The following is a 24,397-nucleotide window of genomic DNA, read 5'->3' on the forward strand; positions in this document are numbered from 1 at the left end:
GGTGGTCTCCACCATTTCTCCTCCTCTGCCCAGTCCCTGTCAGTTTCCGAGGCACCTCAGCGGACGGTGCCCTTGACACAGCTCACTCCCATGCTTAACCCCCGCCAGGTGCAGCTGCGCTGTCTGGAGCCGTCACTCACACCGTGTCCACGGCGGTCATCGTCTTTGAGCTGACAGGCCAGATATCCCACATCCTGCCGGTCATGATCGCGGTGATCCTGGCCAACGCCGTGGCCCAGAGCTTGCAGCCCTCCCTCTACGACAGCATCATCCGCATCAAGAAGTTGCCCTACTTGCCAGAGCTGGGATGGGGACATCAGGAGTAAGTGTGCCTCTGTGTGTTGGCATGGTGGCATTGGATGCAGAGGAATTTGTGGGAGGAACCAGCTGGGGAACCCCCAGAGGAAGAAGGCTCAGAGCCTGGGAAGTAGTAGTGGGATGACGTTGAGTAGTCACAGGGAGAAGCCTGGGAGGAGGAGGTGTTGGGAGCTGAAGAGGCAACAGGGCTTAGTGAGCTGGGAGATTCGGTGGCAGAGAGAAGTGCAGAGATGAGTCAGGCTTCCTTCAGCGCCTCTTGTGCATTGCAGGAAGTACAATGTGCGCGTGGAGGACATCATGGTACGCGACGTGCGCTACATAACACTGAACTGCCGCTATCGCGATCTTCAGGATGTGCTGCATGGAACCAAAATGAAGAGCTTGGCTTTGGTGGAATCAGCTGGTAAGAAGAGAGGCAAGGCAGATCCCCATGAATACGTCTTTCCAGAGGAGTAGCCTCTGTGTTGGTCTTTTGCAGCAAAAAAAAATATAGTCTTCTGGCACCTTAAATACTAACAAATAAATACTCGGGTATATTTATCCTGGAAAAGAAGAGACTGAGGTGACATGATAGCCATATTCAACTATACATGAAGAGTAGAGCAAGCTTGTTCCGGGAAATTTTTAATGTCCAATGTTTTACAGTTTTTTATGTGCTGTAAGCTGCCTAGAGTGGCTGGGGAAAACAAGATGGAAAGCCAGCCAGATGGGCAGGGTATAAATAACATCATTATTATTATTATTATTATTATTATTATTATTATTATTATTATTATTATTATTTCTGCTTGTCCAGAGGGTAGGACCTGAACCAATGGATTTCCAACAGTAAGAGCTGTTTAATAGTGGAACAGACTTCCTCGGGAGGTGGTGGACTCTCCTTCGTTGGAGGTTCTTAAGCAGAGGTTGAATGGCCGTCTGTCATGGATGCTTCAGCTGAGATTCCTGCATTGCAGGAGGTTGGACCAGATGACTCTCGGGGTCCCATCCAACTCTACAATGCTATACCTTCAGCAGGCAGGCTTGCCCACCTGTCAGCTACCTGATATAGTGATATAGAGACCCAGCAGGCCTGATTAAGTAATTGTTGGGAGATTTCCCACCATTGCATTAAATAGATGCCATTCTCATTCTGGAACCTGCCAATTCCACGTCCAATTGGAACAGAAATTCTGCTGGACGATGGGCAGGGGGAGGGCACAGAGTGAATCTCCAAGTTTCCACCTCTGCTGCAGAAGCCGGACAAGTACAGCCAAGCCTCCTTTTTTTTCTTGGCTTTGTTGAGTTCCTCGTGCGTGTCTCTGCCTCTGCAGTGCTCACATAATGCAGGCAAATAATAAGCGTTGCACATCTGCAATTGAGTGTTTCCATCGATTATTTAATTGAAGGCCTCTTTCATGGTGACAAATTTAGATCCTCCAACTTCTCCTGACACCTCTTCCAAGGCAGCTGATGTAATGGGCTATTTTCCCTACACGTATCGATTTGGCGAGTCGGTGGAATAGTTACAGAGAAAATTTGGCCAAAGCGATAACAAAATCAGAGCATTCAGGGCCGTAGCTGAACTGGAAACATAACTGGACCAGAAACGTTTACTAATCCAGTCACTGTCAGTAATGCAGCAGTCTTTTCAAATCCCTCTCAAGTTTGTTTGTTTGTTTGTTTGTTTGTTTGTTTGTTTGTTTTGCTTTTGTTTTCACATGGATGAAGCTCCAGTAGGTTTTTGCACCCTCGGGCACTGCCTCCATCCACCGTACACCTTGAGCAAACAGGACTTCCGTATACACATTTTCTCCTTTACTTGCTGGGCTCTTGGTACCCTCAGCTGCAGACACCTCTTTGGAGGGACTCTGGAAATGTCTGTGGCCACTCATCCTGCTATGTGGAATCACAGAATCGTAAAATTATAGAGCTGGAAGGGATCCCTGGGGTCATTTAGTCCAACCCCCTTCAGTGCAGGAATCTCAGCTAAAGCATCCAGGACAAGTGGCCATCCAACCTCTGCTTAAAAACATTCAAGGAAGGAGAGCAGACCACCTCCCGAGGGAGTCCGTTCTAGCTCTTACTGTCAGAAGGTTAAAACAAAATTTAAAAAATCCTTCCAGTAGCACCTTAGAGACCAACTAAGTTTGTTCTTAGTTGTTTGTTTGTCAGAAGGTTCTTCCTGATGTTTAGTCGGAATCTCCTTTCTTGTAACTTGAAGCCGTTGGTTCGAGTCCTACCCTTCAGAGCAGGAGAAAACAAGCTTGCTCCCTCTTCCATGTGACAGCTCTTAAGATATTTCAGTCTCCTCTTTTCCAAGCTAAACATACCCAGCTCCTTCAAGCGCTCCTCGTAAGCCTTAGTTCCCAGACCCTTGATCATCTTGGCTTCCCTCCTCTGCGCACGTTCCAGCTTGTCAAGATCCATCTTAAATTGTGGCACCCAGAACTGGACACAGCATTCCAGGTGTGGTCTGACCAAGGCAGAATAGAGTGGGACTATTACTTCCCTTGATGGAGCTACCCTCGAGGTTGGTCCAGAGGCTGCAGCTCGTGTAGAGCCAGCACCTAGGCCAGGCATAGGCAAACTCGGCCCTCCAGATTTTTTGGGACTACAATTCCTATCATCCCTGACCACTGGTCCTGTTAGCTAGGGATGATGGGAGTTGTAGTCCCAAAACATCTGGAGGGCAGAGTTTGCCTATGCCTGACCTAGGCTGTTTGTAAGAGGAAACTGTTGCCAGCATAGAACACCTTGTCTGTGGGATCTGCACTGGCTGATCATGTGCTACTGGGCAAACTCGAAGGTAGAGCATAACCATCAGGAATTTGGTGATCACCCCTGCCTGCTGTGGGAGTGAGTTTCACAGTTTAGCTGTGTGAAGAGGGACTTTCTTTTATCTGTCCTGATTTATTTGGCCTCATGGTTGCAGTTTTTGACCAGTGTATCAATTTGCACGAGTAGTTCTGAACCTGACTAGGATTGCAGCTTTGCGTTTGCAGAACCTCCTCTTCCAATATGTGCATTCTGGGGGGGGGGGGGGTCTTTTTACAGACCTCCCTCCATAAACCATCTCGGCGAAGCGACTATGCAGCAGCACCATCCTCTCTCTGCCACCCTTTCATCCCTCCTCCATGCCACCTGTTGCTCCCCAGGAGATGCCATTGTCGTCCTGCCTGCCTGGGGCTTGATCCTCTCCTCCTTTCTCCTCCCAGCTTCACGCCAGACAGCTCCCCTGCTGCGACATCGATATCTTCCTGCTAGCCACAGCTATCATTTACGGGGCTACCGCAGCAACAGGGACAATGCCGTGTTGTCATGGCGATTTGCAAAGTTTGATGGGGAGGGAGCCAAAGCCGACTGATTGGAGCCAGGCCTTGATAAGCAAGATAAGCTGGCGGGGAATGCAGGTGTCTTCTGTCCTCCGTGTAAAGACCTAGAAGTTGTGCTGACTTGCCACACCAAAAAGCAAGACCCCCAGCTGTGCATTGCAGCCGCCTCGTGGTTCACTCCCAGAACCCATTTGCAACAAGGCAGCGCACACGAAAAGGCACAGTAGCAACTAGCAACTTCCAGTCAAAGCTTCTGCATCAAAATACTTCGCTGTCTCAGAGGCATTTCTGAGGTATTGTGGTTCATCAGAAACCACCAGCGTAGCAAAGCGAAGGTCATGTTTGAATACTTGCTCCTGTTACCAAGAAAACATTGCATTTGCACAGCTAGCCCCTTCCAGGAGAAGGGCACTCCCAGATGACCCATACCTTTCTACACACAGGGGTGTTATTCTGTGTGGGGGTCTGAGGATTTCCCATCAACATGGAGCACTTCCGCCCTCCCACACAAATTAGCCCTACCGGTAGAGCATGAGACTTGATTTCTAGGTCGTGACCTCGAGCCTCACGTTGGGGGGTTGGGGGGGGTTGAGCTAGATGTCTCTCGGGGTCCCTTCCAATTCTATGGTTCTATGAAATGCCTGTATTCTGAAGTGGCCTGCATGGTTATGCCTGCATGGTGCACTTTCCCAAACATTTGAACCTGGTGTCAAGGCTTCAGGGAATCCTATCCCTCCCACGGTGGGATGCCAAGAAGCAGAAAAAAACAAGAAGAGTTCTTACCAAGTAGCTTATTCAATATTCACAGAGAGAAATGAAGGAATGTGGTCTTTCTTAGATAATGGCGTTGCTCCAAGTAAAGTCCCACCCACCCACAGTCACTCCTATTCTACGTCAGCCCTGCGCCTGTGCTTTCTGCCTCTGAGATTTCTGATCTGCTGCTACTCACGGTGCGCCTGGTTGTGGGAGGAGGGGATAAGGAATGCTTTCAAGAGACACTGAATCTGTTAGCTGTCTCTCCCCCGGTGCTGCTGCTGCTTCCTGCGACTCCTCCAATATTTTCCAGCTTTTCCCCTCTGCTTCCTCTGAACTATGCCCTTCTGCAAACCACTGTTCTAAATCTATACTGTCCTCCTCTTCTCTGGAAGGTGCAGATGGCGGGCAGGCGGCTCCCACCATTCCTCCTCAGTCCAGCTCCTGACACCTGGCTAGCATGAGCACCTTTGGAGATGATGGTGTTGCGGATGGGAAGCACCCAATGTCACGTTTCAGGTGCCTCCCCCAACACAGTCCTGTGTTGGCCTTGCCGTTTCTCCTTGCGGAGGCATGTTGCCCGTATCTCAGGTGGAGAAGGTACCAAAATTGTGCTTCAGACAAGCTGGTGGTGCCCTGGGAACAGGAGGCATTTGGGCTTCCTCTTTGACCCACAACATCTCAAGCTGTCCTTGGTCTCCTTCTGCCTCTACCCAGTCTTGTCCCCTATCTCTGAATTATTTTTAAAAGCTTGCCATCAAAGCACACGCCTGGTCTGTTAGCAAAAAAATGGCTTCTCGGCCCAGAAATAAGTTCAGCCTGGTTTCCCTTGCCTCTGCAGAGTCCATGATCCTTCTGGGCTCCATCGAGCGCACGCAGATCGTGACCCTCCTGAGCGAGCAGCTGAGCTACTCACGCCGGCTCCACTACATGCGCGAGAAGGCCCAGGCCGACCGCCGAGCCACCGAGAAGGTTCCAGAAGGCGAGGAGGAGCACCAGGCGCCTGACACGGGCGTGCGCTTTCAGGTGGGCAAAGACCCGGGAGAGTGTTGTTGTTGTTGTTAGCATTTTGGCAAAATAGGCTCATCGTTGAGGGCCTACGTTGATTCGGAGGGGCAAAGAGCAGATGTAACTGAGGAATGTGGCGTCAACAGAAGAAGCAGTCCATGTTGCCTTGAGGTGCCAAAGCGATAGGGTCCAAGTCTTGATCCCTTTTGTAACCTCGTCCCGTTTTCTCCCTCGACACTCAGATCATCACCGAGGAATCCTCGTTTGTCCCGCCGCGAAGCGAGTCCCGTAAGCCCCTGAAGCCGGCACTAAAGCGAGCCTCCAGCACTTTATCCGAGAGCGTCTCCAGTGAGTCCCGTGTCCCCCTTTAGCCCTATGGCAGGGGTCAGCAAACTTTTTCTGCGGGGGGCCGGTTCACTGTCCCTCAGAACTTGTGGTGGGCCGGACCATGCGCATGAGTGCACACGCCTTCCCTCCAGCTGTGGAGGGGGCACCCTGCTGGTTCTTGGCTTGCATGGAGGGGCTGCAGCTACCCCGCCGGAAAGGGCCCCTACCCCAGGGTGTCCATGACTGTGCTGCTAATGTGCCACCGCCGAGCAGCACAGAGGAGTCCTGCTCCTGCTTCTTCCCGCCCCTTCGCTTCTCCTCCTCCCTTCTTGGAGCTAGACTTCAACAAGGCGCCCTACCCTGCGCCTCGCCCCGATAGGAGCAGCGAGCCTCAGGAAGGGTCACCATTGGCCACCGGCTCACGTCAAACTGGCCAACGGAGGGGAGGCCTGAGGTTGCTAAGGCTTCAGATTGGCCAGCAACCTCGGAGCATGCTGGGAGATGTAGTCCTGGGAAAGCGCCTCTCCACAGAGCTAAACTGGAGCTACACCGGCGTGGCGCAGTGACTGACCGAGCAGGAGGCAGGCTCTGTGGGCCAGATTTACGACCCTGGTGGGCCTTATCCGGCCCTCAGGCCTTATTTTGCCGACCCATGCCCTACGGTGTCCCTTTCCATTGAGGCTCCACTGATGCTTGACTCTCTCTCTCTCTTTGCAGCTGGGACTGTGGACCCCCCAGGCATCGCTCTGAGGAGCCTTTTTTGCGCCAACAACACAACAGCAGAGCCAACTGAGGTGAGGCCTCCTTCCTCCCCACCCTCCACCCCACCATGTGCCGCGTTTGGGTCTGTTTCTGGGCAGAGGCTCTTCTCTTCCCCTGGGAATTATGTGCTAGCCGCCCCACTCCCATAATTCCTTTCTCTCTCTTCCTTATTTTCTCCCCCCCCCCTTGGTAAAATAAGGATGAGAATTCGGGCCTGCCTGAAAAGCGCAAGTCGAAGCGTGTCCGCATTTCCGTGGCGGTAAGTGTAGGCCACGCCACGTCCATGCAACTCCCACCCAGACAAATCGCAGGGCAGGAAGCCTTTTCCTCCCCCAAATGTGTCCATCAAGGCCTGGGACTGTGCTGAAGGTTCCACCCCCCTGTTTTGTAGTGCCAGCCCCCCCCCCAACAACTGGGGCCTGCCCAAGATACTGAGAATAATGAGATTCCTGTTAGATCAGGCCAGTGGCCCATCTAGTCCAGCATCCTGTTCTCACAGTGGCCAACCAAATGCCTGTGGGAAGCCAGCAAGCAGGATTCGAACACAAGAGCACTCCCCACTCGAGGCTGAAGCTGGAGGTAGAGAGTACAAATGATTCCTCCCTTCCACCACCACTCCCCATGTACGTGAACCCATACAACCATCATGTTGTGATTTGCACAAGAAAAGTCCTCCTTCCCTACGACTTGGGACCCAATGACACTTGGGGAACAACAGGTCCAAAATAGACAATATCTCCCTCCCCAAAGATCTAGCTCAGAGTTTCCCAAACTTGGGTCTCCAGTTGTTTGAGGGCTACAGTTCCCATCATCCCTGACCACTGGTCCGGCTAGCTAGGGATGATGGGGGTTGTCCGAAAACCCAAGTTTGTGAAACCCTGATCCAGCCACTCCCTTAGGTGAGTTTTTAAAAGGAAAGGAAAAGAATCCCCCCCAATTAACCACAAACATTTAAAAAGAGAACAAGTTCTCTCCCCTGTGAATTTGGGAATTACTGCCTAGTAGTCCTAAAGTCTGGATAAAACCTCCATGTTCAAGCACAGCATATCCCTGACTACTGTTGGAAGCAGAATGCTGGGCATGGCTGGACCTTTTGGCGTGATCCACGTGGGCAATTCGTACAAGGGAAGCAGGGTGCAGTGTTGGTCTGGAGTGAACCCGGGATTGCTCCCGAAGCTGTATAAGAAATGGTCCGAGGCCGTGGCTCCTTCCTCAGTTGACACTGGTGAAATTATCTTGTGCCACAGTGCGAAAGCAGGGCAGTGGCACAGCCAGAGCCTTCAGCACAGTTCGGCCTCTTGTTTTGATTCATCTTTTCTCTCTTAGTGGCAAGCCCCCCCCCCAAAAAAAATCCATACCCCCCCTCGCATTTTTTACAAACTAACTGATTTATATAGTGGTCTCTGCCGGTACAGCCAATCAGAAATCTCCATCGCCTTCATCCTTGCTTCAGAATCACTTGTTTCCCCAGCTAATTCACGCCTCTTCCAACTCCTGTAGTGAAATCCTGCAACATTGAGATGATTTCTGTGATTCTGTGTGAGCTTCCAGAAACATCATGATTTGGTTGAGGTTCAAATTATCTTGTTGGGTTGTTGCAGTTGTTGTTGCTTTGGCCACCCGTCCCTGGGTTTTTACACCGACTCGGCTTCTGCTGCCTGTTCTCTCCCCGCCCCGCCCCGCCCCCCACCTTAACCGAGAAGCACCAGAAGAGAGACTGATCTGATCTATTATTGAAGAGCAGGAATCCTTTTTGCTGCCAAGATGTGTGTTAAAACCAGAAGCTGGTTCAGCAAACCCCACAGCTAAGTGTGTATCGTAACACGCCAAGGACTTTTGAGGTGGTGGGGAAGCCCACAGAGGTCTGACAGGTGGAAGGGCTGCCTCTTGGCTGAGCTATCCTGGCCCCAAGTCTGGACCCGTGCAACGCAAACTTAAAAGAGGCATTCTCCTAAGGAACTCCGGGAACTGTGGTTTCTGTTAGGTTGGGTTCGGTATTTCTTAACGGTCTCTGACTGCCATTTGAAGAAATGTCCTCACCCTAGAGAGTGGGGGCCATTCAGGCAGAAGGACCCAGGAAAGGAAAGCGAAAAGAAATGGGGAGCTAGGAAGCAGCCCCGGGGACCGAGATGCTACAGAGGTGAGAAAGAGGAGTCACAGCTCCTTGTAGAGTCTGCCCTCAGTGACAAACCAGGTTTCTCTGACATACAGCATTTGGGGTGGCTCTATGGCCTATCAATTTGCACATCAAGTATAAAAGGTAAAGGACCCCTGGACAGTTAAAGGTAAAGGTAAAGGGACCCCTGACCATTAGGTCCAGTCGCGGACGACTCTGGGGTTGCGGCGCTCATTTCGCTTTACTGGCTGAGGGAGCCGTCGTACAGCTTCCGGGTCATGTGGCCAGCATGACTAAGCTGCTTTCTGGCGAACCAGAGCAGCGCACAGAAACGGCATTTACCTTCCTGCCAGAGCGGTACCTACCGTATTTTTTGCTCCATAAGACGCACTTTTTTCCTCCTAAAAAGTAAGGGGAAATGCCTGTGCGTCTTATGGAGCGAATGGTGGTCCCTGGAGCTGAATTGCCCAGGGGCCAAAAGAGGATCATGCTTTTTATTTTACAAAGAGAAAGGGGAGTGTTGAAAGGACCCCGCTCAGCAGCTGATCAGCAAGAGATCGGGAGAGAGATAAGAGTCCCGGCTCCCTTTCAGCCCCGCCCTCCTTTGTTGAATGTGCTGCAGAGGGAGGTTGTTTGTTTCCCCAGGACATGTGACTGGCTGATTAGATTATCTGTCTGGAAACTGTAGAAATGGCTCCCTTTCCTTAAGATTTTTCAGAAATGTGAGTTAAACCTCATAAAAATGGGGCTTTTCCTCTTTGCTTTTCCCCCTTTGCAAAAGGAGCTTTGCTTTTCCCCCTTTGCAAAAAAAGCTGCAAAACCTAGCTGATCCTCGGGGGAAAAAACCCAGGGCTTTTCCCTTTGCAAAAAAGCTGCAAAACCTTTAGCTGATCCTCAAAAAAAAAAAACACACACACACACACACACACAAAGGGCTTTTAGAGGAGGAAAACCAGAAAAATATTTTTTCCCCCTAGTTTCCGCCTCTAAAAATGAGGTGCGCCCTATGGTCTGGTGCGTTCTATGGAGCGAAAAATACGGTATTTATCTACTTGAACTTTGATGTGCTTTCAAACTGCTAGGTGGGCAGGAGCAGGGACCGAGCAACGGGAGCTCACTCCGTCGCGGGGATTCGAACCGCTGACCTTCTGATCGACAAGCCATAGGCTCTGTGGTTTAACCCACATCGCCATCCGCGTCCAGTTAAGTCCAGTCAAAGGCGACTATGGGGTGTGGTGCTCATCTCACTTTTGCGGCCAAGGGAGCTGGCGTTTGTCCACAGACAGCTTTCTGGGTCATGTGGGCAGCATGACTAAACCGCTTCTGGCACAACGGAACACCGTCACGGAAGCCAGAGCGCACAGAAATGCCGTTTACCTTCCTGCCACAATGGTACTTATTTATCTACTTGCACTGGTGTGCTTTTGAACTGCTAGGTTGGCAGGAGCTGGGACAAAGCAACAGGAGCTCACCACCATTGTGTGGATTCGAACCGCCAACCTTCCAATCAGCAAGCCCAAGAGGCTCAGTGGTTTAGACCACAGCGCCACTGGTGTCCCTGACCAAGTATACAGCAAACATTCACCTTGAGGGGCTTGTAAATCCTGAGCAGAAGCCTACCTGCTGGCCAACACCAATCTACATCGCTGTGAGGAGACAAGTCTCCAACTTACAAGTGTAGGAATATGACCACATAGAAACCTTTGCATGGTGAGAACTGATTTTTACCACACTGAAGAGTCTGTTCCGGTATAGTAAATAGCAGCTCTTTCCACAGGAGGGTGCCTTCAGACATTGCATTCACCATGCAAAATCAGCTGGGTGAAAATTCACTTTGTGGTGGCTTTGCTGCATCAGGAAGTAATGCATGACTCGGGCTGGATTTAAACCAAAACGTGCACAGAAGCCTTTTATTTCCTTGCCCTCACAAAGCTGGAGTGCACAGCTCTCTTCTTTGCCTCCTGCTACCCCTGGATGCCCAGAACTTTCCACACCTCGGGCCCTGAATCTGGACTGTTAAGAGCCTCACATTCTTCTGGAGTCAAGTTCACTCCCTGCCCGGTCTCCATCTCTCTCTGTTCCTCCTTGCTCAGCTCCTCCCCAATACCTTCTCAGGGTGGCATTGACAAATGCAGCTCCTTTTCTCCCTCCTTGTAGGATGAATATGAAGTAGCTGGCGAAATGACCCCTGCAGAGGTGAGTACCCATCATTCACAGGCCCAGACAAGCAAAGAGGCCTCCCTACAGTACAGAGCAGGTGGATGGATGATGAAGGCCCCCTGTGTTGAAATTGTGCTGTGCCCTGATTTTTGCCCTCTTGGAGAGCTAACTCCTTGCGCCCCTAGAAGAAATAACCGCAAAATCCCAGCATTCCAAAAGATGGCATATAGCTTGGTACAGCTTGGCTGGCTCGATTCACCTGGGTCAGTCACTGGCTCTGGTTGTCACTCCCCAGCCAAAGGAAATCACACGGCAGATGTGATTGTTAAAAGTGGACACTTACCGAAGTTTCCATGGCTCCAAATACCCATGCGCACCAGCCTAGCATCTAGGCAGCTATTCTCAGGTCTGAGCTCTATGGTGCAGTTGCAGCAACTGGTGCCACTCCTCCTCCAGAAGCTTAAGTATCTTCCCCAGATGTGCTGTGTGCATGCAACCAGAGACTATGCCTGTCTGGAAGCGTCCTACGCTCTTCCCTTTTCAACCCCCTCCTGGTTCTGGGACACAGTGGTGGGAGAGGGTGGGGAAGCACCCAGCCCTTCACTTGCCTGAACTGCCTCTTCCTCCAGCTCTCAAGCTTCCTCTGGCTCTGACTCCTGGCTCCTGGCTGGTCCCCACAAATCACTGCCCCCCTCTCCCGAGTCAGACTCCAGCCCGCCTTCCCCCGGTGCACCCTCGTCAGCATCCTGCCAGCCCCCTGACCCTGTTAGCAATTGGGCTTTCTCCTGCTCCCTGCTGTTCAACACTGTGGTTGGGATCTTGTGGGCTAATACCAGAACTGAGGGCCACCCAGTGGCGTAGCTAGCCTCTGCGCTGCTGGGGGCGGCGGCAGCGCAGAGGTACCCCCCTGGGGGAGGGGCACGAGTGCGTCGTGACATCATCATGACGTCACGATGCACGTGGATGCAGAAAGGGGGGATTCCCCCCTTTCCGAGGCTTTTTTTTTTCCGCGGGGGGTGGTGACCAGCGGGGAGGGGGTGGCAAGTTTGACACGCCCCCTCGCGGGTCCGACCCCCCCCCCCGCCGAAAAAAGCGGCGGAAAGGGGAAAAAGAAGCAGAGCAGGGCTTGAATGCGCCCTGCTCTGCTTCCTTTCCCCCCCTCCCAGCGGTTTTTTTCGGCGGGGGTGGTGGCCAGCGGGGAGGGGGTGTCATGCCAGCGTGACACCCCCTCCTCGCTCCCCCCCCCCCCGCCGAAAAATAGCCGCTGGAAGGGGGAAAAGGCGACATGCCCCCGTTCGGGTCCGCCCGTCGGGGCGGGGTGGGAGGGGCCGTCCAAAGTGTCACCCCTCCTCCCCTGGAACTAAGGGCGGCCCGCCCCCCCTTGCGACGCCCCTGGGGCCACCCAAATGAAATTGAATGGCAGGTGATTCCTGCCAGACACAGAAGGAATTGCTTCTTCACTGTGCAGCCAGTGGGTGAGGAACCTCAGGCCCAGACCCTGAATGCGGCCCCAAGCATCTCTGTCTGGCCCCCAAGACTTCCCCAGGCCACACCCCTTGCCAGTCCTAGCCCATATCCTCCTTGAGTGCCTTTGCCTGGCTGGAATATGTCCTTAAACTGCCTCTTGCTTGCCTGAATGGACAGAGAGAGAGAGAGAGAGAGATGTGTTCAGGTTTGCGTGCAGAAACGCCTGGCTTTTGTGCTGCTGAAGTGTGAACCTGCTATTTATAAAAAGAGCCTCTTTTGTCTCCAGCCCTGCCCACGTTTGCCTCTGGCTCTTCCCACCACTTGCCATAAAGGTCACACATCCCATTAGCCCATGAGAGGTTAATGCATTGCAGAGGGTCGGACCAGACAGCCCTCGGGGGTCCCTTCCAACTCTACAGTTCTGTGATTCTAGGTGGTGGTGACCCCCCACCGTGGCAAGATTTAAAAAGTCACGTTCCTGTTCATGGCTGCTGGCCATTGCGGCTGCACGCCGACTGCAGCAACAGCAGCTGCAATGCTCCTGAGCACCGAGCACCATTCTCTAGCAAACAGCAGCAGAGAGATGGGCTGGGTGGCTTCCTTGGATGAAAAAGGAGGGGTGTATATAAAATGTAATGAACAGAATCTGGTGGTCTGGCTTACAAGCCCGGCATGGCAGCTACAGGCTCCTCCTGGCAGACACCACGTTAACTTGATTTGTTGCCTTTCAGATCCTGGAATGGGAGGAGCAACAGCTAGAGCAGTTTGTCAACTTCAACAACAGCAAGATTGACCCAGCGCCCTTCCAGTTGGTGGAACGCACTTCTTTGCACAAGGTGTGTGTACATTGCATGTGTGCGCTCTGATTCTGCAAGCATACCCACATGAGTGCTGAATTCGCTCTACCGAATTCAGCATCCTGAAAACCTCCATTTTCCTGTTCTTTTTTTTTTTAAGTTACTAGCCCCAGTGCCTATGAAAATGGCTAAGAACATTTCCTTGCAAGGTGTCTGAGGTCCAGGGAGGCTTGGCTTGAATAAGATTTCAGAAGGGGCACGACAAAATGTTCCTTTGAATGTGTAGCTCCATACCTCCTTTCTCCGGGTGATAAATGGTGCACAGCTAGAAAAAGAGCCAGTGTGGTGTAGTGGCTAAGAGTGGTGGACTCGTAATCTGGGGAACCGGGTTCGTGTCTCCGCTCCTCCACATGCAGCTGCTGGGTGACCTTGGGCTAGTCACACTTCTCTGAAGTCTCTCAGCCCCACTCACCTCACAGAGTGTTTGTTGTGGGGGAGGAAGGGAAAGGAGAATGTTAGCCGCTTTGAGACTCCTTCGGGTAGTGATAAAGCGGGATATCAAATCCAAACTCTTCTTCTTCTTCAATATGTATACACACACAAAAAGGGGGCAGAGAGAGAACACGACACAATCCCAGGGTATAGCTGAGAAATTCCCCATGACGCCAGGCTCAAGACTTGGCTGGGGTGGGGTGTGTGAGGAATGCGTGAGCCTTGGAGGGATGGGACCTTGCCAATGATTCAGAAATATGACTCGCTGGGGAGCCCTTTTCTGGTGGTGGTGGAGGTGGTGGTTATTTGTTTGTTAAATTTTTCTGTATTGCCTGCCTAGGCAAAGCCTTCCTAAGGCAGCTTGCATGCATAAATAAAACAGGAAAACCAAAGTGCATTGTTCCAATAAAACCAAACCATCAAAACAACAGTTTGAAAACATTTCACAGCGCTGCAGAGCGTTCATGTAAAAGCAGCTGAAGCAACTGAAAACCCCTTTGAATGGCAAAACTGACATGGCAAAATATATATCCATTGGGAGTTGCACAAAAACATGGAGCCATCACTGAGAAGACACCGTTTCTTGAATTGCTCTAAAGGGCAGGCCACAAACAGGGCCTTTTGAGGCCCAGGCAGGTTCATACAGATGCAGACAGGTTTTCAAATGACCTGCCCTGAAACCCAGTTTAGGCCTGTAAAGTGAACACCAATATGTAAAATTAGGAACCAAGATGAGGCAAAATTCAAGGAGGACTGGAGGAAGTTCGTAGATTATTTTTTTTTATAAAAAAAACCTATTGTAAATATGCTAAAATGCAAGTGCCTTTGGAGTAAGAACAGCAGTAAAATATATGTTTGAAAGTACTGTGGAGAAGATAAGGTATACAATAACTTTAATATGCAGTGTAATTTGGAAAATTAGGGAAACTATAGAGGGATTTGTGGGGGGGAGAGTTCAAAGTTAAATGATTGTAAATCGGAAAATGTTGTTTTAACTCTGTGTGTGTGTGTGTGTGTGTGTGTGTGTGTGTGTGTAAAAAGGGAGGGGAACACAAATACTTGTAGTTGGACCCGAAAGCATGCAGGTAATTGCTGAAACTTACCGGAAGAGACAAGAAATCAAGATATCAAACTTTTTATAAAAAGAATGGAAATGGTTTATTGAATATTTGGTTTATTGAATATTTACAGATAAATTGTAAACAGATAAGAACGTTGGCAGGATGATTGTAATAAGCTGCAGTTTCATAAGAGTATATATTTAAAGATGATGAATAAATGAGCAAGTAAAGTAAATAAAGCAGAAGATATTAAAAATAAATTTAAGGAACCACAGAAAGAGGGGGAAGGAAATCAAGTCAAAATGATTGTAAAATTAGCGAAATGTATAAACTTGAAAAGTATAAATAAAAAATTAAGAGGAAGAAGAAGAAGAAGAAGAAGAAGAAGAAGAAGAAGAAGAAGAAGAAGAAGAAGAAGAAACATGCAGATAACCAATGCAACTGGTTCAACTATAGTTGTATGGGTGAACCAGAACGTGGGTGCTGGATCAGGCCAAAGGTCCATTTAATCCAACATCCTGTCCTCACAGTGACCAACTGGATGCCTGTGGAAATTCTGCAAGCAGGACCCGAGTGCTACAGAAGTAGAATGTAACGTCTTCCGAGAGAATGACCCCAAGGTGCTTCCAGGTGGCTATGTTCTGCACCAGTTGAAGTTTCTTCAAGGGCTGTCTCATGTGAAGCGCATTGCAGTAGTCTAGTCCGGGTGGTTCGTCAGGGCAGGAGTTATGGAATCTTGGTTCAATCCTAGATACTGAGATGGTGGAGCAAAGGAGTATGTGAGTGATTGCTGCTGATTTTGCTTTTGGCTCTTCCAGACACACACCATCTTCTCTCTCCTGGGGGTGGACCATGCCTATGTCACCAGCATCGGGCGCCTCATTGGCATGGTGTCCCTCAAGGAGGTGAGTACTCGGTGTGGGGGTGGGAGAGCTTGGGAGGGCTTCCTTTCAGTCCTAACATGCATGGGCCCCCTCCAACACACACACACACAGTGGAAGGGGGTCTGCCGTCTAATCCACCCCAGGTGCCTGAGGGTAGCATCACCCCCATTTAACCCCAGTGGTTTGTTGGCAATAACTGGGATGAAGCAAAAGGTGGCTGTGGCGAGGCGGGGACCTTCAGTCTCAGCAGCTGATCAATCCATGAAGCCAAACCTGGCAGATACGAGTTGCTGTGCTCATTAGGCCTGCCTGACACGCCTGTGCAAATCCTGGTTCTGCTAATAAAGAGTTAACAGCAACTTGCTCAGTGTGATTTATTGCTGTTGTTGTTCAGTCGTGTCCGACTCTTCGTGACCCCATAGACCAGAGCATGCCAGGCATGCCTATCTTTCACTGCCTCCCACAGTTCGGCCAGACTCATGCTAGTCACTTCGAGAACACTGTCCAACCATCTCATCCTCTGTCGTCCCCTTCTCCTTGTGCCCTCCATCTTTCCCAACATCAGGGTCTTTTCCAGAGAGTCTTCTCTTCTCATGAGGTGGCCAAAGTACTGGAGCCTCAGCTTCAGGATCTGTCCTTCCAGTGAGCATCAGGGCTGATTTCTTTAAGGATGGATAAGTTTGATCTTCTTGCAGTCCATGGGACTCTCAAGAGTCTCCTCCAGCACCATAACCATGGACTTTGTCCATGGAGTTTTCTTGGAAGGGATACTGGAGTGGCTTGCCAGTTCCTTCTCCAGGTGGATCACATTTAGTCTAAACTCTCCGCTATGACCTGTTCATCTTGGGAGGCCCTGCATGGCATAGCTCATAGCTTCCCTGAGTTATTCAAGCCCCTTCGCCACAACAAGGCAGTGATCCATGAAGGAGGATCTATTGCTGGCTCGCTCCTATTAGCTGGTTGGAGGAAAAAGGTGGGAAATAAATGTCGTAAATAAATAGTAAATAAATCAATCATTCCCTCCCCCCCCCTTTCTTTCTCCAGTTGCGAAAAGCCATTGAGGGCTCGGTAACCGCCAAGGGGGTGAAGGTGCGGCCCCCGTTGGCCAGCTTCCGGGACAGCACGACTAGCAGCAGTGAGACAGAGGCCACAGAGATCCACCAGCTGTGGGACCGGCGAAACAGGCACTCCATCCCCCGCGAGTCCAGCCCTTCGGAGAGTGACGAGAAATGCCAGTGACGGCGGAGGGAGTCTTGCTAACCGGTTGGCAGAGAAGCCAGTGTTGCCACACCACGGCCGTTTCGTTCCGGCCAGAGTCCTCCCAGGGTCCTCCGCTTAGCGTTCCAGCCCGGGGACCCACTACTGCCCCGAGAGACTTGCGAAAAGGCCTCTCGGCCAGAAAACCAGAGCAGCTTCAAGGCCTCACGGGGCACGAAGCCACAAGCCCGTCCCTGCCCCGTTCTTGCTCTGGAGGAGAGGAGGCGGCAGAACAAATTTGGAGCCGAGCAAGAGGACCCTGCTCCTCTCATCAGCCCACACCTCAGTGGGACCTAGATGTCTGAGAACGGCAAGGAAGTCCATCCTGCGCCTTGCCTGATGTTGAAGTCACACCTGTGCCACTGTTGGGGGGTCCTGTTTTCGGTCGTACACCACTGCAGTCCCTCTCAAGCTGCCATTAGTCTCAGGGCTTGCTCAAGATGTTTGTGGGTAGGAGGGCATTGGTTTTACAAATGCGCACACGCAAAATAACTAAACATACCCCGTCCTACCTTTCCATTGGCCTCGCATCTACCTTAAAATGGGATGCAGTCAGATCGGACCAAGGAAGTTGTGAGCTGAGGTGTTTAAACCCCACCTGGTCCACCTCTGCTTCTTTGCACAGGTCACTCTTAACCTGAGGAGTGGGGGGGGGGGGCTTATGCCACCTGAAGGAGCCACTCCTGCCTGTAGGACTAGGCCCAGAATCCAGTTGCCCAGGCCATTATCACCTTCCTTTTTCTTTTTCGCTTTCCTCTGATGTCTCACTGCCACTCCCCACATCCACACCCATTTGCAGTCCAGTCGGTGAGTCCTGGGTCTCCAGCTTAGGGAGATCCGAATGTGAAAACAATGAAGGAGTGGGGGAGCCTGTGTCCCCTCCTCCCTGAAGTTGCTGGACTACAACTGCCACCACCCCTGACCATTTGCCACACTGCCTGGGGCTGCTGGGGAGTTCTCCATCCCTGATATGGCGGATAGGCTTTCTCCCTGCTTTTATTAATGATTTTTACACAGGCGAACACACTGGATCTCTTGAGCTACTGAGCCTTGGGGAGCCTCTTCCCCGCCCCTCTCTCTTCCCCACTGCCCCCCCCAATAAGGACTCTGAACTGCTTCACATTCCCCACCCCTCTCTCTGGCGCCCGCCCCATTCTTGAATCCAGAGGTGAGGAGAAGTGAGTGGGGTTGGTACCTGACATGTAAATACAGAGGGTTTTTTTATATTAATTTAATAAAAAGAAGAGAGATTGCAAATAGACCTATGAAATAAAATGAACTAATGAGTGCCTGTTGTCTTGTGTAAGCCACGTGGTACTGCTGGAGCATATGGGGCGTTAGGGGAGGGGTAGTACCTCTGGTGAGGGGCATGCTGTGCTTCTTCTGGGGCAGTTTGCCCACCTTCGGTCCCCACCCTGCACTCAGCTGTCAGCATACGGCAGAGGGCCCTCCCTAGGAATGGCTTTGACTGGCTAGCTCAGGGGTCAGCAACCTTTCTCAGCCGTGAGCCAGTCCACCATCTCTCAGAGCATGTGGGAGGCTGGACTATATTGGGGGGGGGGGAATGAACGAATTTCTATGCCCCATAAATAACCCAGAGATGCATTTTAAATAAAAGCACACATTCTACTCATGTAAAAACACCAGGCAGGCCCCACAAATAACCCAGAGATGCATTTTAAATAAAAGGACATATTCTACTCATGTAAAAACACCAGGCAGGCCCCACAGATAACCCAGAGATGCATTTTAAATAAAAGTAAACATTCTACTCATGTAAAAACACGCTGATTCCCGGACCGTCCGCAGGCCAGATTGAGAAGGCGATTGGGCTGCATCCGGCCCACGGGCCTTAGGTTGCCTACCCCTGGGCTAGCTAAACCAAGTGAAGATAGTCAAAGGGTCTCAAGCCCACGGTGAGTTAGGGACTTCCCTTTGTAGGGATGTGTATAGAAACTAGGAGGATATATTTCTTAGATATTAGCCGCCCTTGCGTTTGTGAGTTTAGCAGGGTACATCCCTTTGTCAGCAAAAATAAGGAAGCTTTAGCCTTTTCATTTAAGTAATCTAGGGTGCTTTACTGCAGACTGGATTTCCTGTTATTTCCGCCGTTCCTCTCACTTAAAACAATAAACACGCAAAACAGTCTTCTTATTAAGTAAAGATCAGTTTACTCACTCGGTTTCACAGTAGCAGTCTTGAGGCAGGGCAGCTGAAAGTGGAACCACAGTCGTACCTTGGTTGTCGAACTTAATCCATTCCAGGAGTCCGTCTGACTCCCAGAACGGTTTGAAAACCAAGACGCAGCTTCCGATTGGCTGCAGGAGCTTCCTGCACTCAATCGGAAGCCGCATTTCCGAAAAACGTTCGCAAACCGGAACGCTCACTTCTGGGTTTGCGGCGTTCGGGAGTCAAAACGTCCTGAGTAACAAGGCGTTCAACAACAAAGGTACGACTGTACAAATATAGTTTAGATTAGGATTGGAGTCTGAGCTGTGACTCAGCACGTGTCCTGCATCCCTAGTCAATGATGAAGCATCAAAGAGAAGTGATCACGTAGCAGGCAACAGAGAGAGAGAGAGAGAGCGCAGGCTGGGGACGTGCAAAGCTTCTATAGGTTGTGTCTCTCTACCTGGCTGGGCACAGTAGGAGTAGTGCTCTAGGAGGATTTCCGGTAGGCCCTGGGAGATCCAACTTCCTCCATGTGTGTGCTTCTCTAGCAATCAGAAGTAGTCTGTTTTGACTGCCTTATTTTAGATATGAGAATACAGGCAGATTGCGTGGAAGAGACCAATAGTGTAGAAAACCTGGCACAAGTCTGGGGGCGCCATATGCCAGCGTTTCATGCCCAAAACTTGCCCTTTGTGGGAATCCCTGTGTCCTCAACTCTGGCTTAACCTGGAATTCCCTAATACTTAAAGTAAAGGGACCCCTGACCATTAGGTCCAGTCGAGGATGACTCTGGGGTTGCGGCGCTCATCTCGCTTTACTGGCCGAGGGAGCCGGCGTACAGCTTCCAGGTCATGTGGCCAGCATGACTAAGCCACTTCTGGCGAACCAGAGCAGCGCACGGAAACGCTGTTTACCTTCCCGCCGGAGTGGTACCTATTTATCTACTTGCACTTTGATGTGCTTTCGAACTGCTAGGTTGACAGGAAAAGGGACCTAGCAACGGGAGCTCACCCCGTCGCAGGGATTCGAACCGCCGACCTGATCGGCAAGCCCTAGGCTCTGTGGTTTAACCCACAGTGCCACCCTAATACTTAAGGGACCCCTGACCATCAGGTCTAGTCGTGTCCGACTCTGGGGTTGTGGTGCTCATCTCAATCTATAGGCCGAGGGAGCCGGCGTTTGTCTGCAGACAGCTTCCAGGTCATGTGGCCAGCATGACAAAGCCGCTTCTGGCCAACCAGAGCAGCACACAGAAACGCAGTTTACCTTCCCGCTAGAGCAGTCCCTATTTATCTACTTGCACTCTGACGTGCTTTCGAACTGCTAGGTGGGCAGGAGCTGGGACCGAGCAACGGGAGCTCACCGCGTGGCAGGGATTTGAACCGCCGACCTTCTGATCAGCAAGCCCTAGACTCTGTGGTTTAACCCACAGCACCACCTGGGTCCCGTACCCTAATACTTAGCCACATGCAAAAAGATTCTAAGTAGGCTATTTTGGCAATAAATGCCCCCCTTTGAATTTAACCTGCAGATTTTAGAAATGCACATCATGGCACCAGAGGTTGGGGGAACAGAGAAAGGGACTGATGGTGAATTGCGACCACAATAGGGGTGGAGTGTGTGTTTGGGGGGGGGGGTTTAAACCTTTGCTCCCCTGCTGCAAGTCCTGAGGAGGGGGGGTAGATGTGCGGGAAAGGTTTAAAACAGGCTTGGCCGCCTCCTGGCTCCAGCTGCTTCCCGCCGATCGCCCTGCTCTGCCGCCGCTTGTCCTCCTCCCGGCCGCCTCTCTCCGCTGACACCGAAGGAAAAGCTCTCCCTGTGGCTGCTGCAGCGGGCCGAGCCTGCTGCAAGACCCGCGACCCTCCGACCTCTTTGCCCACCGGCGGCAGCTGGCGCGCTCCGTAGCTGTTGCGCAGGGCTCGCCGCGTGATGAGTGCTGCCTTGCAGGAGGAGGGAAAACGAGCGAGGCAGAGGGATGGAGGCGCCTGGAGGTTAATGGGGGACCAGTATGCAGGTGCCAGAGCTTCTACAGGCAAAAACAAACAGACCGGACTACCCAGGAAGGGAAGGGGATAGAATCTCCTCCAAGGAGAGGTTGGATAGCCAGCTGCCAGCGATTCTTTAGCTGGGGTTTCTGCGTTGCAAAGTTAGGACTACTCTAGATGACCCTTGGGGACCCTTTCCAACGCTACAATTCTGCGATGCTTTGAGAAGGCAGGGAGGGGCTGTCCTTCATGGTTTGCATGCAGAGTTCAGTCCCAACGGAGGTCATTCACAGAAGCCGAGCAGAGAAAAGGTGACCCTGCTCGAACTGCGGAACTCCCTGCCACAACGGGTCACAGTGACTGCCAAGCTGGCTGGGTTTAGAAGGGGATGGGACAAATTCACCTATCAAAGGTTATTAGCCACAGCGAAGGCAATGTGCCTGACTTGACCACACTGCTGCCTGAGGCAGCCGCCTCCGTTTGTCTAACAATAGAGCCTGCCCTATGTGGGCCAAAGTACTGACTTAAAATCATAGAATTGTAGAGCTGGAAGGTACCCCCAAGGGTCATCTAGTCCAACCCCCTGCAATGCAGAAATCTTTTTGACCAAAGTAGGGCTCGCCACCTCATGAGAAGAGAAGACTCCCTAGAAAAGACGCTGATGTTGGGAAAGATGGAGGGCACAAGGAGAAGGGGACGACAGAGGATGAGATGGTTGGACAGTGTTCTCGAAGCTACTAACATGAGTTTGGCCAAACTGCGAGAGGCAGTGAAGGATAGGCGTGCCTGGCGTGCTCTGGTCCATGGGGTCACGAAGAGTCGGACACGACTGAACAACAACAGGGCTCGAACCTATGACCCTGAGATTAAGAGTCACATGCTCTACCGAATAAGCTATCCCAGCTTGGTAGAAGGCAGCTTCATGCGACACAGAGCTAAGTGGCACACACGGAAGTCCTCACCCCCATCCCTTGGCACACTTTTAACATTTTCTTATGGGCTGCTGTCTCGCCTGGATTTTTCTTAAAAGGTGAAAGCACAATCTCATTGCTGCCACCATCTCTGTTGCCCCTGGCAGCTGGATTCTGTGCTAAAGAACCAGGCCTGTGTGCTCCGTGGGGAAGTGTGCCACATAGGAATTGGCCTGCATTCGTCACTGAAGGATTCTGGGAAGCTAGGATTCTGCCCTCGAGCTCAGATCTTGCAGAACTCATATCCTCCTGCCAACTCCAGCAGCTCTCTCCCTCCCCCCACTGCCTTTATTTTATTTTATTGCCAGAACACACACACACACACACTGCCTAGTCAATAAAGAGTCTGATCTGGCCTTCCGGGAGCTGCACACAAGAATGCTGAGCCAGGGATCCTGGGGCTTGGAATAGAGAGGGAAACGGAAATAAAACGACTGTGCTATAGAGATGTAATGAGCAGCTGGCATCTCCTCCGGAAAAAAAGAGAGGGAGAGAAAAGAACGAGGCAGTCAGCGAGCGCCAGCAGCAGATCCTCCTCTGCCAAAGTTGCGCTGGTCCTTTCAAAATAGCTTTTGGTGGGGTGGAGGCAGCGGGCTGGTCAGCTGCGGAGAAATAAAACTATTTCGGGTTTGTTGGCGTGGGTTTAGACTGGGGCCAACGGGAGGAGGGGCAATGCATGTGGGTGCAGCAAGGTCAGAACTGGGCAATTCTTTTGGAGCTGGGCAAGCACTGAAAAGCCCCGCGCAGAGGTCAAGTGGCTCTTTTTTTTTTTAAGCTAGCGTCTCTGAGCTCTCCTGCTTTCTACTTGGAGCTCTTGGGGAAGGGCCTAGCTTAGCTTTAGAGCATCTGCTTTGAGTGCACAAGGTCCCGGGTTCAATTTCTGGCATCTCCAGGTAGGTCTGGGAAGGACTCCTGTCTGAAAACTCTTTCACAGCCTTGGAGGGCCAAGCAGTGTAGATAATAATGAGCTTGGTGGAGCAATGGTCTGACTCAGTATACAACTCCAATGTGATGATGGTTTTGGCACAGCCTAACCCTTTCCTGCACCCTTTCCTGCACCCTTTCCTTCCTTCCTTCCTTCCTTCCTTCCTTCCTTCCTTCCTTCCTTCCTTCCTTCCTTCCTTCCTTCCTTCCTTCCTTTCTCTTTCTCTTACACACCCAAAGCAACACCTTGAACTAGGGATGGGCAGGAGGCACGCTGTGCGGTGCGACAACAGCATCAGCAGGCACAGTGGTTGCTGCTGGCCTGCTGCCCATTGAGGCTGGTAGGGTGGGAGACTGGGAGGCCACCAGCAGGTGGAGCCACAGCCAGATCATTCTACTTTTGATTCCACCCTCCTACCAGGCCAAGTTCTCATTTCATCTGTAAGCTGACTTGATTCTCTATCAGGGAAAATGGTGGGAAATTAATGATGATGATGATGATGATGATGATGATGATGATGCCAACTGGACAACATTCATGCCATGAAGACTGTTCAACACACATGTAAAGTGTGTTGACCTTCCCCAAAGAATCCCAGGAAGCAGTTTGTTGAGAGGGCTGGGAATTGGGTCATGAAGAGTTGGACACGACTAAATGACTAAACAACAACAACAGGGAAAATACAGCTGCCAGGATTCTTGTGGAGAAATAATAATAATAATAATAATAATAATAATAATAATAATAATAATAATAATTTATTTGTACCCCGCCCATCTGGCTGGGCTTCCCCAGCCACCCTGGGCAGCTTCCAACAAATATTAAAATGTCACAGATGAAAAACTTCCCTAAACAGGGCTGCCTTCAGGTATTTTATAAATGTCATGTAGTTGCTTATCTCTTTGACCTCTGATGGGAGGGCGTTCCACAGGGTGGGCGCCACTACCGAGAAGGCCCTCTGCCTGGTTCCCTGTAGCTTTGCTTCATCCAATATACTTTGGATGTGCTTCAAATGTAAGGAGTGCCATCCCCTCGACTGGTTGTAAGTAAGGAGGCAGACAAGTGGATGCTGGCAGAGGGGTTGGGGGGGCAGTGCCCCATCTACTCTAACATTCTGCTGTGATCTGGCACCTGTCCTCTGCTAGCACCCCGGCATAGGGCCCTCTGGCCCCCCTCTGGCCCTGCTCCTCTTCCTCTTCATTGCCTCTGTCTCTTCACCTGGTCCTGCTCTCTCCCAGCGTGCCAGTAGGACAGCCTTCAGGTGTCTTGCCCTCTCCTTCAAGACACGTCTGGGGCTTGGGATCAGGAGGAGGCCATGGCGAACAGGCAGGGCTAGATTGAGGGTATCTTCCCCCAAGTGTCCTGCAAAACGTGGAGTAACTGGCGCTGGTTGTGGCCCACAGGCTCATTCCTGGTGGACCTACCAGTTACCAAGATTCCCTTCCTGCAAAGGGTGTTAGATAAAGTTTGGCACTCCCCAACCTGACGCCTTCCAGAATTTTTGGAAGAGGCTTAACCAATTTGTCTTTGAGGTGCCACAAGACTCTTTTATTGCTTTTGCTGCAAAAAAAAAAAAAAAAAAAAAAATCAACACAGCTAATCTTCCGGCAATAGATAAAGGTCTGGGT

At 51.2% G+C, this 24,397-nt stretch overlaps 1 protein-coding gene across 2 annotated transcripts in view; it reads left to right on the forward strand.

Moving 5' to 3' along the window:
- CLCN2 (chloride voltage-gated channel 2) overlaps positions 1 to 17,365 on the forward strand; it is an 84,225-nt gene extending 66,860 nt beyond the window's left edge. The window contains exons 15-24 of one of the 2 annotated variants that reach the window (XM_033150763.1): positions 109 to 322; positions 588 to 721; positions 5,227 to 5,411; positions 5,636 to 5,741; positions 6,438 to 6,514; positions 6,682 to 6,741; positions 10,756 to 10,794; positions 12,957 to 13,061; positions 15,394 to 15,480; positions 16,504 to 17,365. In XM_033150763.1, the coding sequence (XP_033006654.1) occupies positions 109 to 322; positions 588 to 721; positions 5,227 to 5,411; positions 5,636 to 5,741; positions 6,438 to 6,514; positions 6,682 to 6,741; positions 10,756 to 10,794; positions 12,957 to 13,061; positions 15,394 to 15,480; positions 16,504 to 16,698 (1,202 nt within the window). In that variant the 3' untranslated portion in view covers positions 16,699 to 17,365. The remainder of the gene's footprint in view (positions 1 to 108; positions 323 to 587; positions 722 to 5,226; positions 5,412 to 5,635; positions 5,742 to 6,437; positions 6,515 to 6,681; positions 6,742 to 10,755; positions 10,795 to 12,956; positions 13,062 to 15,393; positions 15,481 to 16,503) is intronic. The other variant, XM_033150764.1, reaches the window with a different exon arrangement.
- The last annotated feature ends 7,032 nt before the right edge of the window (positions 17,366 to 24,397 follow it).

The sequence above is a fragment of the Lacerta agilis genome, chromosome 5, assembly GCF_009819535.1.
Source record: "Lacerta agilis isolate rLacAgi1 chromosome 5, rLacAgi1.pri, whole genome shotgun sequence".
NCBI lineage: Eukaryota > Metazoa > Chordata > Lepidosauria > Squamata > Lacertidae > Lacerta > Lacerta agilis.